Consider the following 18,448-nt stretch of genomic DNA (forward strand, 5'->3'; position numbering starts at 1 on the left):
AGAGCAATTTGACGGACTACCATCGGGTCCCTGCTGATCCCTGCACCCACCACCCTGGAGGGCTTAAACCGTTTTGGGCCTGGCGACCCTTGGCTTCCCCAAGTCGGCCAGGGATGCCGGCATGAACTGAGGAGCAATCTTAGCGCACCTGGCTTTTGAGCCATCTCACAGGCTCACAAGTGTGACGAAAAGCTCGAGACATCCTTACGACAACGTCCGCCTCGCCGGCGCCGCGGTGTTTTGTGTGTCTCGAGCTGTGACTTATGTGCTGGAGAAACACGAGGGGCCGCGGATTCTGAGCTTTTGTGCCATGGCGCATCCTTCTGACAGCAGCAAGCAGCCAGTAACAGTCGACCGTCGACTCTTCCGTTGATGACGCCCATCCACCAGTGACGAGGCGGCGCGGAGGATTTGAGATCCCACCTAATCATCACATCGCGCTGGTGCATCGCATCCATGGTAACCTACCTTTTTGCGCGACAATTTTTTCACATGCTCCACGATCTGAGAGAAACATCCAGTCGAGATGATGAGTGGTGAGGGGCTGATACCCCGGTGGAGGATGGCAGCCACATCACGCAACAGGGCCTCCTCACCTAGATGAGGGGCACAAAAAGGCTCTCTCATCTCATCGGGCTGACGAAAAAAACAAACACCAAATCCTATCACCAGTTGGGCAACAACTGGGGATGACGATCGGTACCAAAAGCAGGAGGTGCGGTGGGCATCAGGTGGCCGCTACAACCCACCCACGGCGGCTCCAATAGCCAGACACAAAACACTCGAATCACAAAGCTGAAAGGCACTCGACGAAGCCACGAGCTGATTGAGGCAATCAAACTCAGTTTTGGATTCAAAAACGCCGCAGACCTGTCAGATTTCGTCCGCCATCTCGTCAACCCCAGACTTTTTGCTCCTCCATCGGCAACTGAGATGTCTTCCCTACCAGGCCTTCAACCAAAGTCTGTGCTCACTATCGACAGGGGCCCCGGAAGTCTGCTGCAGTGACCCCCGTGCTGTGCCGTTCCAATCACAACCTCTCGCGAACCACGCTCGCCTGATAAAAAGGGGGTCGTTGCGGTAACCATATGATGGCCATGGCCATGCGACTGTGACCTCCGCCAGTGTTCGAGAAGTTGGCGCACGATGTCTTGCATTCAATGGAATGCTGAAGAGCTTCCTGTCTGCAGCAGTTCTCCACTGGCCTGTACCATCGCCCTGGGTTCGCGAAAGCCTTCCCAGGGAGGGCTTGAATCAAATTCAAATGTCGTCAATCTTCATCGTCCGGCAATCCGGGAATCACTCCATACAGATTATTATTATATATCTGGGCAACAAGAAGGCAAGACATTATCCTCCGGTCATATTCTCTCCGAATTCAACTTTCCTGATCGGCAATAATGTAACGAGTTACGGCTATAGAACCGAAAAAGCAGACTACCATGATACTACTGCAGTCTGCAGGTACATTCACACCACCCAAGATACCCTCAGCACGCTGCGTCGGTTATCGTCCCTCTGCCGTTCCTGGCGTAGTCTCCCTGCGGTTACTACTTACCGTGGTTAATCTTTCATTTCCGATGTTGGTCCCCTTTTACACTACACAACAGTACTAGTGTCTTGTTTCCTACATACGGGTTATCTCGATCGATAATACTCCCTCGGCGGGATGGCAAGTCTGATCGCAACGAAGGAGGCCTGTGCGAACGGGATGTTGTGTTTTCTAGGGCCTTGAATTATTCAGCCTCTATTGAAACAGCTCTACACTATCTAGTTCCCTTGAGTGCCTGTAGGGGGGAAAAGGCTGAAGGTTTTCTGTGGTGTAGCTAGCCAGAACTTGAGTTGCCCCCCGCCGAGACGCCAACTGCTGCGAGGAGAGGGCACTGATAAAATGTGTGCGTATGCAACCTGCAAGTCCGAATTTCGATGCCAGTGCGTTTCTGCCGAGGGGGGAAGGAAGGCAGCAAACATATTTATCGAGGACCTTGGCAGATTTTCCCTTCATTCTTAAGGATCGATCGGAACATGGGTAACAATCCAGCTTTTTGAGATGTTGAAAGTGCATGTATGGTTCCGAGTTTGGCGATCGCCTCAAGTTTATTGAGCCCTTGCAAAAAGGGAAACATTCCATTGTTTGTCTCAGTCCCTTCAGGAACTAACCCCCACTTGCACACCATCTCGCAGAGATGTCAAAGTCTAAAGAGGCAGCAATCGGCATTTCGTGTGAGATGTAAATGGTGGGTGGCACAAAGCCGGTAGGGGAATAAGAGCGGTTTTCCTGACGGCGCGGGAACATCGTGTTTATTGGATGTTTGATGATACATGTTTCTTGAGCTGTGCCGTCGTCTTGACCCGGCATTTGGGCGAGATGGGTAGGAAGGAACTGTGCCATAGCCTGGGCGGCACACACCTGATAGGTAATCTGGGTGTGGTATAATAGGAAGACATGGGAATCGGGACAGGTTCTGAGTTCTGGTAGGATGTGGTAGATCAAACTCAACCAGACGTTTCTGCTCTGCCCCATGGCAAAGAAGGTCTATCCTCGGCGCGGCCTTCGATCACGAGGCAGTTGAATGAGAGAGTCTTACTCCACGCCTCGTATATATCACACGTTGAGATGTGGCTGAGCCTAGACATCACGCACGCATTTATGCCCATATCTTTTTACCTAAACCATGGTTCACCCCTTCAAAACAAAGAACCACCTAAGCTACAAAACTACACATGTTTCAGATCCCCCCCAGCTGAGCCAAAACTCGAACCCTTTTTCTTTCCCCGGAAACGAGCCATCATGTCTTGGAGTTCGGTTGAGGGGGCCTGGGGTAGGTGAAGCCCTGGTCCTTGTTGGAGCCAAAAACCTCGCGATATAGCTGGTGAAAGGGGTATGATATACATGTAGATTTGAAGGTTAGTTATATGCCGAAACAGAGGGACGGGATGGGGGGGACATTTTTGCTGCGCGAGGAGAATAGAACGAAGGAAGGACTGATCTTAAATATATTTTAGTGTCGGGGTGGTAAGCATTGGAAGGGGTTGATGCGGGAAAAGTGTAATGTGGTGATGTGGTAAAGGGGGATTGTGGTGATGTGTTAAACGGGTAATGTGTTGATGTGCTAAAGGAGAAGATGCAAGTAAGTCCCTTTAACAGCTTGTCACTCAAATCCCGGCAACATCTCAGCAAACTGGATAAAACCCACTGTCTAGCCATTCTTCAAATACTTTGGCCCTCTCAACCAGTAAATTGCCTTTCAACAAGCAGCAAAACCATCATCATCTCCATCACCTGAACACCTTCCCTGTCCACCCCCTCAGTAACCTTCCAGAGCTGTTCTTTCCTTCAATCATCGCACCTTCCCAGCACAAAGTCTTGCTCCTGCCGATGACCTACCGGAACACCATTTGAGGAAGGAACCACAACCAGCAGTGTCACAAGGAAGGAGCAACCTCCACGAACGTTGATTGATGGATGTCGGGTGCCCCATGAAACAGCCACGAATCTCATGCTCCAGCCGGAGATAGTCTGGTGTCATTCTGAAATCTTCCAAACCCGAGACAAGTATAATCGGCTGTGAGACTTTGACTCGGCCGACGAGGCGTTCAGCTACCGGAGATACCAACGGGATATTCTATCTCCTTGGAATTCCACATCGGCCATCCCATGAAATAAAGTACTCCGACTCTTATCTGTCATATTTCTTCCAATCTACAAACTTGCTGCATGTCTCGGCGATCCTCCCTATAAACATATCTCACTATATTTTCCCGTCTTAGTCTGCAAAGTGTTTGCAAGGTGCATAACATGTACAACAACGGTGGTGATATTCTCGGGACATTTTCTTTTCTGTCTTGGTATCATCTGTACCCCCTATCTACAACGTATCACCAATCTCACATGGCCTGCCTCATACCCAAACCACCCCCTCTATCTTACGGGCTCAAGACATCCCTCCCCAAAAACACAAACGCTTTTCGTTACCCCCCTCCCAAACCCAAATATACCTAAACCCGGTATAATACCAGAAGCAAAAAAAACCGACTCGCTCAAGATTCCCCCCCCTTCCCTCACCCAGCCATAGTAAGCGTATAACTTGTAATAACCCCCATCCTCTCGCTCGTCAACTTGAGGCTAATCCTCAACAGCTCCCTCGCCACCTCCGCCTCCTCCCTCTGCATCCTCCCCCACCCCTCCCGGTCCATAACCCAAACCACCACACCCCCCTCGCTCTCCACCACACACGTCGCCGTCCTGTTCGTCTCGCTGAAAAACGGCAGCTCCCCGCACGTGGTGCCCGCGACGATACTCTCGTACAGCATCCCCTGAGGGTGCTCATACTCGGCCCTCAAAATCCCCGACTCCAGCAGGTAAAACCCTTCTGCTTGCTCCCCTGATTTGAAGAGGACCGTTCCGTGGGCGTATTCCTTTCTCTGAAAGTACCCCACAGCCCGGAACCAAAAGTCCTCGTTTTTATCCGAGACGTCTTGGAAGATGCGGAGGATGAGACGCAGCGGCTCTTTGAAAGACTGCCATCTCGTGAGTTTTTTGCGTACTTCCATCGTGCCAAGAGAGTTCTTGGCCGCTTCTCTCAGATGAGACCTCCTCGGCGACGACCCCAACAGGTCAGACGACGAAAAATGCGGGCCCAGACTAGAAGGCACATCCAAGTTTGCCGAAGGTCTCGGCGAGGGTTGCTGCTGCTGTTGCTGAATGAGCTGCTGCTGCTCCTCCTCTTGCTGGTTGGCATAGAGGGTTTTGAGAAGCTCGTTCTCGCAGTATTCCAGGGCTGAATTCAGTTCCGGGAGGAACTTGACTTCAATCCCGTCCTCTCCCAACCCGACCGCGCGGAGGGAGCGGCCTAAGGAACGTTCGGGCCCAACACCGCTGATGACGAGCTCGATGCCCTTGCCGTTGAGGAGGCGGCTGATGGTGTTGAAGACTTCGCCGGCCGAGTAATCCAGCCCAGTGACTAGCCATAGGTCCAAGATGAGGAACTTGATAGGCCGCTTCTTGAACTGGTCCTCGGTGATGAGGTGTCTGATCTTCTCCTCGACGCTGACGATGGTGCCGAAAAACAAATACCCCGAAAGCTTGATGATGTTGATCTGGCGACCAACCTGGCGCAGGTAGTGTTGCTGTGTAGGGTTTCTCCTCACTGTCGAGCCAACCACCTCTCCTGAATAACTGGCTCGAACAGCCGGCACCCTCGAAGCCTGAACAATCAACGAGATAAAAGCCAGCAAGATACCAACCCCGATACCCACGACAAAATCATAGATACCCATAATCAACACGATAGCAATGACAGTAAGATATTCAAGCAGCTTGAGCTTCTTCCTCGGCTGCCACACGGCCTCCAGCAGCAGCTCAAACCCAAGATCAAAGATGAGGACACCAACCATCATGATGGGAATGAAACCAATCAACGAAGGTCCGATCATCATGACTAAAAAGGTAAGGGCGGCAAGTATGTAACCTGCCAGCCGACTGTCGCCGCCTGAGCGCATAAAGAACAAGCTATTGGCGTAGACGAGGTAGTTTTGAATGCTGCCCACGCATCCAGAGAGGAAGTTCGAGTAGCCGTGAAGCTTGAGCTCGTGGTCAAGATCAGCATGATCCTCCCCCACATTGAGTGCGAGCGCTGGGACGTTGATGGGGACGTGCAAGATTCCGAAAAAGGTGAGGGCGAACATGGCGGGGACACACTGCACAATGGCGCTCCAGTCAACCAGGTGGAATTCTGTTGACATGTTAGCGGGAGGTTCACATAAAAAAACCGGTAGGAAAGTACGTACTGTAAAGCGTCCAGAAATACCACCACGGCTCACCCTCAGGAGGCCCTTGAAACACCCAGCCCTTCCCTCTCAGACTCTCTGTATCCACAGCCCCAAGCATCGAGACAACCGCGTAGAACGCAGCAGGAATGACGAGGATGTACAACGGCAGGAAGAACTTGGATGTGATCTTGGACTGGCCCCAAAACAGAACAATGGCAAGCACCAAAGGAATGATCCAAAGTGGGACAGTATCAGCCTGCGCAAGCTTCTTCACGGTTTCAAGATCGTAGTTCAGACTGCCATCCATCCGCGCTGTGACCTCAAAGCCAGTGGCAACCAAGAACCAACCGACACCACCGATGCAGCCGATCAGGATATGACGGGGGATAAAACCGACGATATACCCAAACTCGAACTTGCCCATGAGGTAGAATACAGTTCCGGTAAGCATCGAACTGAGGGCGTAAGAGGTGATTGTAGTTGCAATGACGGCATCAGGCTTGTCCTCGCCTACCAAAGTGGTGATGGTGGCAGCCATGTTGTGAAAAAAGGGCACAACTTCGATCTGGTGGATGTTAGCATTGTTGCATGGGAATAGGTCTACATTTGCTTACCAATTCAGATCCGACTCCGCCCCTGAAAATACTCCCAGTCGAGAATGTCAACTGCGAGATGATCGTGCTCACGTAAAAGATGGAAATACCCGCCGATCCTAAATTGGCGAAAATTGGACTTCCCAGCGGGAACAAAATCATACCTGGTAGCTGTTAGTAACGATTCCGCAAAGGATAGGATAGCCACAGTCCTCACCATATGACAATGCATCCAAAATATTCAGCAACAACCCAACCACCACCGCCGGCAGGCACGCCACAGGAGCAACCACAACATTCTTCCAAAGCGCATGCCGATCCCAACTCTTGAACCCCCTAGCAACCTTTCCCCTACCCCCCTTGACAGAGTCAATAGTCCTATGCAGCCACCCCGTCCTCGACGGCCCCTTCTGGCTCTCCAAATCAACACTCCCATTCCTCCCATTGCTAATCCCATAACTCCTCCTACTCTCCCTAGACCTCGACACCATCAACGGCGATGTCTCATCCTCCTCCGCGCCCCACCTCGACAGCAACGGCCGTGGCTCATTCGTCGACAGCCTGCTCAAATCATCCTCCTCATTCCCATCCTCATCCTCATCCCCCGTAACCTCCACCACATCATCCTCCCTTATCTGATCCTCCTTATGGTGCGGCAGCAAATACCTCTCCTCAGGCGGCGACCTCCTCAGCATAGCAGCAATCATCGAAGGCCCCTCTCCAGAGTCAACCTCGGCGCTATCATCCAACGGCTCCGGCGAAGGCGGCTCAGAGACTTCCTCTATGGTCTCGGCCGAGATCGATGCGCCGAGCAGGTCGTTTGCTATATTGTTATTGTTGGTGACGCCTGGTTCGTTGTTGTTGTTGTTGTTGTTGCGACCACCACCACTACCACCCGTGATTGCGTGATCGGGTCGGGCCGATGACGAGAGAGAGCGTGCTCGGGAGAGGAACGAGGCGCTGCGTCCGTCTTTCTTGTCTGATAGGAAGTAATCCGCGAGTTCGGCCGTGTCAGCGCGGACGGAGCGGGCTGACTGGATGTTTTCGAGGCGGGCTATCGCATGGGTTTTGTAAGTTTATATTACGGAGGTTTGGGTGGGATAAGGGGGATAAGGGGGAATGTAAACATACCTGGGTCCCTGATTGAACCATGAATGTAAGATCTTGTAGGCTCACGGTGGCTCACTGAACCGACAGAGGAGGAAAGAAACCTTGCATCATTGTTGTTGTTGTTGTTGTTGTTGTTGTTGTTGTTCTGCTGGTTCTGGGATGTTGGTATTGGCTCTGGGGGGATTGAGGTTATGGTTTGGTCTTCGGGCTGGTCCTGAGAGTCATTGGAGACGGTAGACGACCGTCTTCTGGCCCAGGGGGAAAACTGGCCAAAGACAGGGGAAGACATTTCTTCTGGTTCCAAAGCGGTCCTAGAGACTTGCGGACTCTTTCTGGGGGCGCGCAATCGGAGAGTACCCTAGAAGATGGGATGGGTGTATGGACGGGAATGTTCAACGATCAGGTTACCCAGAAGCGTGCATGTTGCAGATCCACCAAAAGTCAAAACTGCAAGATGGCACTAGATCCTTGACCCCTTACTTTTCCCCAATAAGAAACCCGATGACGAGCTCAAACCGAAGGAAGTGTAGGCGCAAATGTATGTAGGTCGGCTGGTGTGTGCGGTGTTGTCCTGCAGACGGGATGTTGCGAGACCGGCCGTGGGCAGTTAAGTAGTATGCGATACAAGATTGGAATAGGTAAACTCCAATGCAGGCTGAAGAGTGTAACTCGCACAAACGATATGCGCTCCAATATAAGTCGCAGAGTTATTCACCGGTCGGTACTAGAAAAAGAGTTGCAAAAAGGTCGTGTACATGAATCGAGGTCAACAGAGAAAGCGGTCGAAGACTGGAAGCGGCGGGCGGCCAGGAGGGTTCTCGACATATCACAGAACGAAAAAGGTGCCTGCAATCGGTATTTTTGTACGTTTATTTTTTCCCCACACCAGCCCCACCAAAACTCAGGGATTCCAGCTCCAAAGCAACACTAAGGCACGTAGGAAATAAGCTATGCGCCTCGCCCAGTCGTAACGTCTTTCCAGCAGTTTTTGCGTCGCTCGTAAACGTGGTGCGTGGACTTGAGAAGATGGAGAGCCAAGTCCGCGAGAGAGGTGCCGTTTGGACCGCGCCGTCACTGATATGGTCTGGAACACGCAAGGATAGCTCTGAATGGTGGGGCCAGAAGCTTCAAAGTCGTCATCAGCCCCATGCAGGTCAACGCAAGAACAGTGCGAATTGGTTTGCTCCATCCTTCACGGGCAGCTCCGGTGCTCGCGTACCGCACCCGCTTTTCTGAGCTGGCAGCGGAGACATCCCTTATCCACCAGAGAGCTATCGAAAATGGTACAAGGAGTCTTGTGGAGATGTTTATAGTTCTGTATTTCAATCGACGATCGGTCTTGTGATGTTGTCGAGCTATTTGAAGCTCAAATTCTCTAGTCTCTGATGGCTTTTCCTACCCATATATGCCTTGGCACGGCACAGTATTGCCACTGTGGTCCATCGCCCCTCGACGACGACGGACGGAAAAAATTTGAACTCGCCATGTGAGCTGAGGCGCCAACTTCCTGCAGGCGCACACCGTGGGAGCCGTTGCGGGTTGCGGCGCCTGGGTTAATGACCTGGTTGATTTCTCCAAAATTCTCCAACGTCGTATGCATGCTGTGACGGCTGCGGCATTGGGCCTTCAGATGGACCGCTGAGCCCTGTTCATGCAGGAGGTATTCTGACCCTCATGCCGAGTTTGATGATTTCAGCTCTGCCAGAGGCTCTCTGATATTGATTTCCGCTTCCCTGACTGGAACCGGAAGGCCACCTTTTGCCGTCATGGTGGTGCGAACTTTCGTCATGATTTGGTGGGACAAGAGGGACGATGGGAGTCTCGAATGGTAAAAGACCGTGGCCTTGTGAACACCGCTCGGGACCGTCCTATCTTTCTTCCCCAGACAGTGATCATGGCGAGGAAAATAGCGATGGGAGTACTTCCGAGGGACCGTCGCATACTGGGCAATTTGGCCCTGCATCTGTTTTGACCTGCAAAATCGTGATCATGTTGGACTCTTACATGATACTTGCACTTCGCCCACGCCCCCTCAGCCAAGCTTCTGAAGGTAGCCCTGGGCGATCAGGCGCTCAACATCTCCTTGCCGAACATAGAACTGGCTGTTCTTGGTGAGATTGATAGCCCTACGCGGTTGTTAGTCTCATGACATGCATGCGGGACCATCCGCGGAGATCAGCATGCCTACCCGTATTCGGTCTGGATCTCACCCGCATCTTTGAGCACCCGCACGTCAATGAAGAGATCTCTGGGCGGCTCGAGGCTGCCAGTTAGGTCAATATCTGTCCACTGGCCCTTGTAGGCCGCGAGGAGGTCGCCGTATTGTCGAACATAGTCCTCCTCTTGTGGGCTCAGACTGCTACTCGCCCCACCATCGGCCGCGGCAGTTGCGCCATTGGCACCACCTCCCGCTTGCTGGCCAGCGAGGTCCAGGACATCTGACCCGTTCCATACCAGCTCCTCCAGCTTATCTGTCCTGGTGCGGTGGTAGGCAAGGAGGCACCGCTTGTTTCTCCGCATAGACAGATGGTTGACCAGTAGGGTGCAAGCCGTGGACTGGTCTGCAGAGGGGTCAAATGACCCCTGAAAAGGTTCGAGGAGGCTGGCCACGTCCTTGTCCAAATCTCGCACCTCACGTGTCACGGCGCGGACGAGCTCTGTCTGGTATGGTGGCAGGTGGGCGAGGTTCTGCATGCGTTTGGCGTGTTGCACCTATCAGATGTGTGAGTGGGTGTTAAAGTCACTGATGAGACGTTTCTCACTTACCAATTTGTTGCCCTGGTCTCCGTACATCGGCATCTTGGATAAGTTGGCGAGTTTTATTTGGAGTCGTAGTGAGAAGTAAGAGATTTGGCTCAAGTGAAAGGCTCCTCTAGATTTTGTTGTACTTGGTTGTGAGAAGAAGAGTGGTGAGAGTGAGAAACCAAGTGGAAGTCGCGCCGCGTCGGGCTCCCATTTAGGTGGTCTGTGTAAGAGACATGATTGGGTATTTGACGCGATAGTCCCACTTTAATTGAACCTCGACGATCTCCAGTGTGAAGATATCAGATGAGCAATGAAAACAGTCTTCGAGGTCTATTGCTCTCAGGCAAGGTTGAGATAGATTTGCGTATACATAGAGATTTGGATTCGACTACTGCCAGCTATGTTGGTCACTGGCAAAGTCTCGGCAAAGTCCAGAGAACGATAATTGACATACGAGGACATTAGTCTGGAGGTCCTCAAATCACTAGTCATGAGACGAAGTTTGTGACTTCAAAAATGTATTTCTTCTATAACCATGGCACATCCAAGCTCGCCGAAAGATCACACACAGGCATGTGTCAACCGAAACTAGATTCTTTTGCCACGACAAGCACTCAATCTCGGTAGTTTTCTCGACTTCGCGATGACTTGATAATCGGATCTCTGAACAAATCGTTCGTCTGATTTGAGCCTCGATAGTCTTGTTCTTACTATGGAAGCAACATGTTAGCACGAAGCTTTAGATCTTGCTAACGAGTATTGCGACAGAGAGTAGGTATCAAGTCAGAACGCATTTGCATGCTGGGTTTCGTCGTCATCTGCGGGGTCTTAAGCCGCTAGGCAACACGGACCAAAATTGATCATCATGAGAGAAGGAGAGGTAAAAGAGCAAGGAAGGTGCTGATAACTTACCCATACGACAGTGTCACGACTGCTGCTGGCAATGCGATATTCATCTGTTGCAATTGACAGCAGCAGTCACCCAGAAGACCGTTGAAGCCATCCAGGTCAAAAAGATACTGGAGGTCGAAGTGGAAATGTCGGTCGCGACTCCAGAAAAATGTTTCCAGGAAGAATTTGTCGAAACTTCGAAATTGCAGCTTAAAAAAGCAGAATGCTGGTGCACAGACCACACAAGCTCAATATCCACTTGTTGCAGCGTTAAGCTCCGATAAGATAAAGCCTTTATGTGGGGCCATGATGGAATCACCGAGAGCTTTCGAGCTCCCAGACTGAGCTTCTCTATCAGTAAACAGACTTGCCACTGGTGTCTGTCTACAAAGACGTTAAATTCAACGGGAGGCTCGGTCGGCAAACCCAATTTGAACTCTGTTGCCCGGCGACAACAACGTTGGAAAACGCAAAACATACAAAACAAACCACCATGCAAGCACGATCACGGCTACTAACAGCAGCCTCTCGGCGCATGGCTGCCGTGTCGAGGGGGGCTACCCGACAGCGACAATTTCCCCAAGCCCTCGCTACAACCACACCGCAGACGGCAGCTCTGGTAAACTCACTACGGCTAGTGCCATCTGTGGCAGCTCGGCACTATTCCAATGGCAGACCGCACCCACCGGGCGGTACTCACCGCATGAACATGGGAGGCGAGCCGGAGAAGCCTGCTCTGGAACAATACGGCGTTGACTTGACGGCAAAGGCAAGGGATGGAAAGCTTGATCCCGTTATTGGCAGATCGGCCGAGATTCAGCGAACGATACAAATTCTATCGAGAAGGACAAAGAACAACCCGGTGCTTATCGGTAATGCTGGTGTAGGCAAGACGGCGATTCTGGAGGGGCTGGCCCTGGAAATCGTACGGGGGGCTGTTCCGGAGAGCATCAAGAACAAAAGGGTCATCAGTCTGGACCTTGGCTCGCTCATCGCGGGAGCCAAGTTCAGGGGTGACTTTGAGGAGAGGTTGAAGAAGGTGTTGACCGAGGTGGAACAGGCGAATGGGGAAGTTATCCTCTTCATCGATGAGCTTCACACCCTTCTGGGTCTTGGAAAGGCCGAAGGGTCTATCGACGCTTCTAATCTCTTGAAACCCGCCCTTTCAAGAGGTGAGCTTCAGTGCTGCGGCGCTACGACCCTCGCGGAATACCGTCTAATCGAAAAGGACGTCGCTCTCGCGCGGAGATTCCAACCCATCATTGTCAGCGAGCCAACAGTCCAAGATACCATCAGCATTCTGCGAGGTATCAAGGACAAGTACGAGGTGCACCATGGTGTCCGCATCACTGACGGTGCCCTGGTCGCCGCAGCTACTTATTCCAACCGCTACATCACCGACCGTTTCCTCCCAGACAAGGCAATCGACCTGATGGATGAGGCAGCAAGCTCTCTCAGACTGCAGCAAGAGAGCAAGCCAGACGACATCCAACGCCTCGACCAAAAGATCATGACCATCCAGATCGAGCTCGAAAGCTTGCGCAAGGAAAAGGACATTGCAAGCAAGGAACGACGTGAAAAACTCGAGGCTGATCTGAAGACGTACGAAGATGAAGTCAAGGTTCTGACCGAGAAGTGGGAAAAGGAAAAGGCCGAGCTCGACGCCATCAAGCAAGCCCAAGCCGAGCTCGACAGAGCCAGAGTCGAACTTGAAGTTGCCCAACGCGTTGGCAATTTTGGCCGCGCATCGGAGCTCCGCTTCGGCATCATCCCTCAGCTGGAACAAAAGCTCCCCAAGGAAGACGAGAAGAAGAGCGAGACGACCCTGATCCATGACTCTGTCACGGCAGATGACATCGCCAACGTCGTGTCCCGCATCACGGGCATCCCAATTTCCAAGCTCACCTCTGGCCACACCGAACGCCTGATCCACATGGAGGACATCCTACGGGAATCCATCCGCGGCCAAGACGAAGCCCTCAAAGCCGTCGCCGACGCCGTCCGGATGCAGCGCGCCGGGCTCAGCGGGGAGAACCGCCCCCTGGCATCCTTCTTCTTCTTGGGGCCTACCGGTGTAGGCAAAACAGAACTCTGCAAGAAACTAGCCGGTTTCCTCTTCTCGACCGAGTCGGCCGTAGTCAGGTTTGACATGTCGGAGTTCCAGGAGAAGCACACGATTTCTCGTCTGATCGGTGCTCCCTCTGGATACGTCGGGTACGAGGACGCGGGTCAGCTCACGGAAGCCGTCAGGAGGAAACCCTACGCCGTCCTCCTCTTTGATGAATTCGAAAAAGCCCACCGTGACATCTCGGCTCTGCTCCTCCAAGTCCTTGACGAAGGCTACCTCACCGACGCCCAGGGCCACAAGGTCGACTTTAAGAATACCATCATCGTGCTCACCTCCAACCTGGGCGCTGAGATCCTGGTGGGAGCGGACATGCTCCACCCTTACAAGGAGACTCCGGACGGGGACATCCACCCCGACGTCAAACGTGCCGTCATGGACGTTGTTCACTCCCAATACCCGCCCGAGTTCCTCAACAGGATCGACAGCTTTATTATTTTCAAGAGGCTGGCGCTGGAGGCGCTGAGGGATATTGTGGATATTCGGCTGAAGGAGCTGCAGCAGAGGCTGGACGACAGACGGATCACGCTCGAGGTTCCGGGGGATGTGAGGCAGTGGTTGGCGGAGAGGGGGTATGATCCCAAGTTTGGGGCGAGGCCGCTGAACAGGTTGATCACGACGGAGATTGGGAACGGGCTGGCGGATAAGATTATCAGGGGGGAGATTAGGAAGGGGGATCATGCGGTTGTGAGGGTGAATGAGGAGAAGACGGGGTTGGTGATTGAGGGGCAGCCTGGGAAGGGGGAGGAGGGTCGAAAGGAGGAAGGGAAGGAGAAGTAAACAACAGTTGTGGGTAAAGGGGAGAAAAGTGTAAGTTTGTTGTGCAAGAAAAGTTACAGATGAAGACGCCGCTCCATCGTTTAACAGGAGATAAGGGGGGCGTGTCCATGCATGAGTTATGGCGCTGGGAATGTATATCATGGTAGCATTTTGGAAGGGGGTGGGTTGGTTTTTGGACTTTGTATATTTTTGTATCATCATATTGTAGATTGGGAAATGAGACATGAGAACAAGCTGTGAATATTTTCCCTTGCCCTTGTAAATTCTGGTGGACGACACTTGGGGTTCTAGTCGTGCTCCACAAAGTACCTCAAGACATAAGAATGAGCAAACAATGTGACAAGACAACCTTTCTTTGTGCCCCCCCAACCCTCACCGCGAGCAACCACCCTCACACGCTCACCTGCCCCATTTCGTCTTGAACAAACCAGACAAAGACAGCTCGATCCAAACTATGGAACCAAACTGGAGCTCGAAACCAATACCTGGAGCTAGCCAGTCAATTGCAGATGACGAACCCATCTTTGTGTTGCGTGTGACCATCTAGGTAAACTTGAACCGCCGCCAGATGATGCCCAACTGTTACGTACGCTCACCTAGGCAACACTATTGCCATCACACAATTCCTCATTTCGTTTGCACCATCCCAGCGTTATAAGCAAAACACAAATCGCATTACACCAAGCATGCTAGAGTACTCATAACAATCGTGTATAGGAGAGAGAAACAGAAAAGGGAAAAGCCAAGACTGGAAAAACGGAAAATCAAATTGATGATTAGCAACTGTGTTTACAGCCCCCGTAACACTCCTTGCACGCCCACCACTTCTCCCGAACAAAAACAACATCCATAACTTCCTCCCCGCTGTATAACGTATTCCCCCTTTTCATCCCTTCGCATCCTCGGCATATCATCAGACGTAGACGTGGAGAGCCAGTTTGAGAAGGAGTCGGGGCGTTCGGGGAAGTAGCAGATGGACTGTTGTTCTCTCTCCTGACGATGTATCAAATTGTACAAGATTCCAAGCCAATACGCCCCCTGTCTTTCCGAAAAGTGACCAAGTTTGAAAGAGAGTGTCGATTCTCCCTCTGCATCTTCTCATCGTGAACGGCTGTCACCATAGAGGCAGCAACCGCCGTGTGTAATGTTCATGGACCAGTCGATCGTCTAAAATTGGGTATATTTGAGAGCACAATCGAACCATGCTTGACTGACCGGTGAAGGGGACCGGCCTGTGGTGTTCTGCGTTACATTTATGACTTCTTCTTGAGCTCGCTGGAGAGCCAGTCGAGACCCTCGAACAGACCGTCACCGGAAGTGGCGCAGGTAGATTGGATGTACTGGAGCACATGTTAGAGGAGGGCCAGTCATTGCATGAATACTGTGACGGAAAAAAACATACCCAAACGCGTTGTCTCAAGCTGTGGAGGCCAAGCTTGTCTGTGATCTCAGCAACGCTCATGGCGTTCTACAAGCACGTCAGTCAGGTTGATCAACAACCATTGGTTGATTCTCGTTGCTTACAGGCAAATCCTGCTTGTTGGCGAAGACAAGGAGAAGAGCATCCCGCAGCTCATCCTCGTTGAGCATGCGCTGAAGCTCTTCGCGAGCCTCGGGAATACGGTCACGATCGTTGGAGTCGACGACGAAAATGATGCCCTGGGTGTTCTGGAAGTAATGTCTCCAGAGGGGGCGGATCTTGTCCTGTCCACCGACATCCCACACGGTGAACTGAATGTTGGCATACTCGACGGTCTCGACGTTGAAGCCTATATTAGAGAGAGTGTCAGTTTTGATGTTGTCATGGGACTAGACATGTTCGGAGATGCCCGAACACTGGAGATGGGGTGGATGGTGTAATCGTACCGATGGTGGGGATGGTGGTGACGACCTCACCAAGCTTGAGCTTGTAAAGAATGGTGGTCTTGCCGGCGGCATCGAGACCGACCATGAGAATTCTCATTTCCTTCTTGTTGAAGACGAACAGCTGCTTGAGCATGTCCTGAAATTTGGAGGCTGCGAGACCCATCTTGGCGGTGTTGGCTCACAAGGAGACTTTGGGTAACTGGGGTAGTAGTAGTTGTTATCTGGAAAGAGTGTTGTGTGAGCAGATAAGCAGCAAAAAGGGGCGTGATCAGATGCGGAGCTGAGAGCGTCGGTGAGGTTGGGAGAGCCGATGGTTGCGATACAAAGGAAGCCGGGAGGCAAAAGGTATAGAGAGCTGACCGATGGTCTGAGGACAGATATGCGGAGCGTTCCAGAGTTCGAGTCGGGCGTCCAGGCTTCCAACCTACAGCCTCGATGTCCCCAGTGCGTGCAAACGGGAAGCGACAAATCGTCGAGTGAAGCGACGACTGCAGCGTCGAATTGGTCAGCAGCACGGGTTTCGATGGGCCAAGAGCCGCTGGGAGCAGTTGTCGTGATGATTGGAAGGCAGCGGGCGGCAGGCCGAGGCAGAAAGCCGATGCCGCGATGGATGCACAGACACACAGCACATACAGTCGAGTCGTCGGTGGTCGAGCTCCCCTTTCCTCTCTCTCTCTCTCTCTCTCTCTCTTTTTAGGAGACGGGCAGGATAAAGAAAATGACTTACTATTCAAGGCGGTCCTCGAATATGGATGGAGATGGCGACGCGGTTGTTTACCGTCGCGATGGGTGCTGGCTTATGATGCTATGATGGCGGTGTGGGAAGGGAAACTCTTTGGGGGGAACGGTTTGGATTTTGAAAGTTGTTCTTGGGCTGGGCTGAGCTGAGCCGGGCACGGGACATGCAGCCAGTCCAGGGAACGCCAGTCCTGTCTTGCCCCTCTGGCACCGCAAGCCAGGGGACTTTGCTTCCAAAGGGTTAGGGGCGACGCACGGGCGCAGTCTGCGTGAATACCCACTGGCAACCTTATCACAAGCCCCTTTTAGGCACACCGTCAACGGTACTTTGCATGTACCCAGCCAGTGCGAGCCTCTGGAACAACATTGGACCGCGAAGTTGTTGCCTCTGAGGTGGCTCCGATTTTTCTCTTCACAAGCCAACAGCCAACCCCCAACCCTGGAGCAGAGTTGTGGTAGCAAGGGCCCCTGTCACTGTGTTGTCGGCCTGCCAGGAGGAGCCGCTCTTGTTCGACCTGTGGACCACTCACACTCCACGCGGCCAGAATCGCCAAGGTGTCCCTTGAGACCAAAGTCCCGTCAGAAGAAGCCAGCACCGCGAAAATCTAGGGTGAAGCTCTAGCCATTTGCGAGTCCTTCCACGTCATCACCACCCCCCCAAACGATACGGATAACGACACCGACGGCGAGAGACCCCCCCGACCGACGATACACACAATGTTTCTGCGCACAGCAGCCAAGCTGCTGCTCTCAGCCAGCGTGCTGGTGAGCTCAGCTCTTGCACACAACATCCAGCTCCCAGCCCACGGGCGCGAATGCTTCCACGAGAACCTGCACCGCGATGACAGGATGACGGTCACTTTCCAAGTTGGCGACAGGGAGTTCGGAAGCTCTGGCAATCTTGATATTGATTTCTGGGTATGTCTTGGTTCTCAATGGGCGGAAGGGGGAGCAGCCGACTAACCAAGTTTTGTTTCGATCCACAGATCACCAACCCTGTCGGCGGATTCGAAGTAAACGAAAAGTCCATCTCCAACGGCGACTTCTCCTTCGAGGCCAAGCATGACGGCAAGTACCTGTACTGCTTCGGCAACGAGCACTGGGGTGCCCACTCCAAAGAGGTCTCCTTCAACGTTCACGGCATCGTCTACGTCTCCGAGGCCGATGCCCCCCAGGATCCCCTCGAGGTGGAGGTGCGCAAGCTGTCAGAAATGCTGGAGCGGGTCAAGGATGAGCAGGGCTATATCATTGTTCGTGAGCGCACCCACCGTAACACGGCCGAGAGCACCAACAGCAGAGTCAAGTGGTGGAACTTGTTTGTTATCGGTATTGTCGTTGGCGAGAGCGTCTTCCAGGTCTGGTGGCTCAGGAGATTCTTTGAGGTCAAGCGGGTTGTTTAAGGAGGAGGCAAAGCCTCGGGGTTTGCATTGCTCGAATAAATGCATATATACACCTTTACTACACGGGTTATCCATATTTTGGGCGCAGGATCTGGCAGTGCGGAATACGAAAGTGGATTCAGGGGTAATTTTGTCTTTGGGGCTCATGAAGCACAGCAATGGTTTGATGTAAGAAGGAGAGGGTGTACCGTCACTGTCTGCCATGAAGGCACAGGTGCTTGTAGATGCAATGTCACGATAATTCATGATCTACCACTTTGTTTTTGGTTTCGGAGCGCTGCTGATCGCATGGAGTGCCCAGTGGCTAGAAAAGGCCATCTCTTTTCACTGGTCACGCTGCTGGACCATCAGTCAAACAAGCATTTTCAATCATGTACAGCAGATTCATTCATCTACTCGTCTAGAAACAGATCTTTGCTCATGCTCTT

The 18,448-nt window shown here is 52.4% G+C and overlaps 5 protein-coding genes across 5 annotated transcripts; 2 read left to right on the forward strand and 3 right to left on the reverse strand.

Moving 5' to 3' along the window:
- Positions 1–4,062: 4,062 nt before the first annotated feature.
- PODANS_1_4500 (uncharacterized protein) lies at positions 4,063–7,072 on the reverse strand (the record flags this gene model as incomplete). Its single annotated transcript, XM_001912617.1, has 4 exons — positions 4,063–5,835; positions 5,924–6,337; positions 6,387–6,536; positions 6,599–7,072. The coding sequence occupies 4 exons, from the start codon at positions 7,070–7,072 to the stop codon at positions 4,063–4,065; spliced, it is 2,811 nt and encodes a 936-aa protein (XP_001912652.1).
- Positions 7,073–9,507: 2,435 nt separating this feature from the next.
- Positions 9,508–10,274, reverse strand: PODANS_1_4510 (uncharacterized protein; the record flags this gene model as incomplete). The annotated part of the gene is made up of 3 exons (XM_001912618.1): positions 9,508–9,601; positions 9,664–10,187; positions 10,242–10,274. 3 exons carry the CDS (start codon positions 10,272–10,274, stop codon positions 9,508–9,510), a joined length of 651 nt encoding a protein of 216 aa, XP_001912653.1.
- A 1,330-nt stretch (positions 10,275–11,604) lies between these two features.
- Positions 11,605–14,016, forward strand: PODANS_1_4520 (uncharacterized protein; the record flags this gene model as incomplete). Its single annotated transcript, XM_001912619.1, has 1 exon — positions 11,605–14,016. One exon carries the CDS (start codon positions 11,605–11,607, stop codon positions 14,014–14,016), a length of 2,412 nt encoding a protein of 803 aa, XP_001912654.1.
- A 1,253-nt stretch (positions 14,017–15,269) lies between these two features.
- Positions 15,270–16,045, reverse strand: PODANS_1_4530 (uncharacterized protein; the record flags this gene model as incomplete). Its single annotated transcript, XM_001912620.1, has 4 exons — positions 15,270–15,356; positions 15,419–15,484; positions 15,541–15,785; positions 15,883–16,045. The coding sequence occupies 4 exons, from the start codon at positions 16,043–16,045 to the stop codon at positions 15,270–15,272; spliced, it is 561 nt and encodes a 186-aa protein (XP_001912655.1).
- A 1,292-nt stretch (positions 16,046–17,337) lies between these two features.
- Positions 17,338–18,020, forward strand: PODANS_1_4540 (uncharacterized protein; the record flags this gene model as incomplete). Its single annotated transcript, XM_001912621.1, has 2 exons — positions 17,338–17,538; positions 17,607–18,020. The coding sequence occupies 2 exons, from the start codon at positions 17,338–17,340 to the stop codon at positions 18,018–18,020; spliced, it is 615 nt and encodes a 204-aa protein (XP_001912656.1).
- Positions 18,021–18,448: the final 428 nt, after the last annotated feature.

The sequence above is a fragment of the Podospora anserina genome, chromosome 1 (genome assembly GCF_000226545.1).
Source record: "Podospora anserina S mat+ genomic DNA chromosome 1, supercontig 1".
In the NCBI taxonomy this organism is placed as follows: domain Eukaryota; kingdom Fungi; phylum Ascomycota; class Sordariomycetes; order Sordariales; family Podosporaceae; genus Podospora; species Podospora anserina.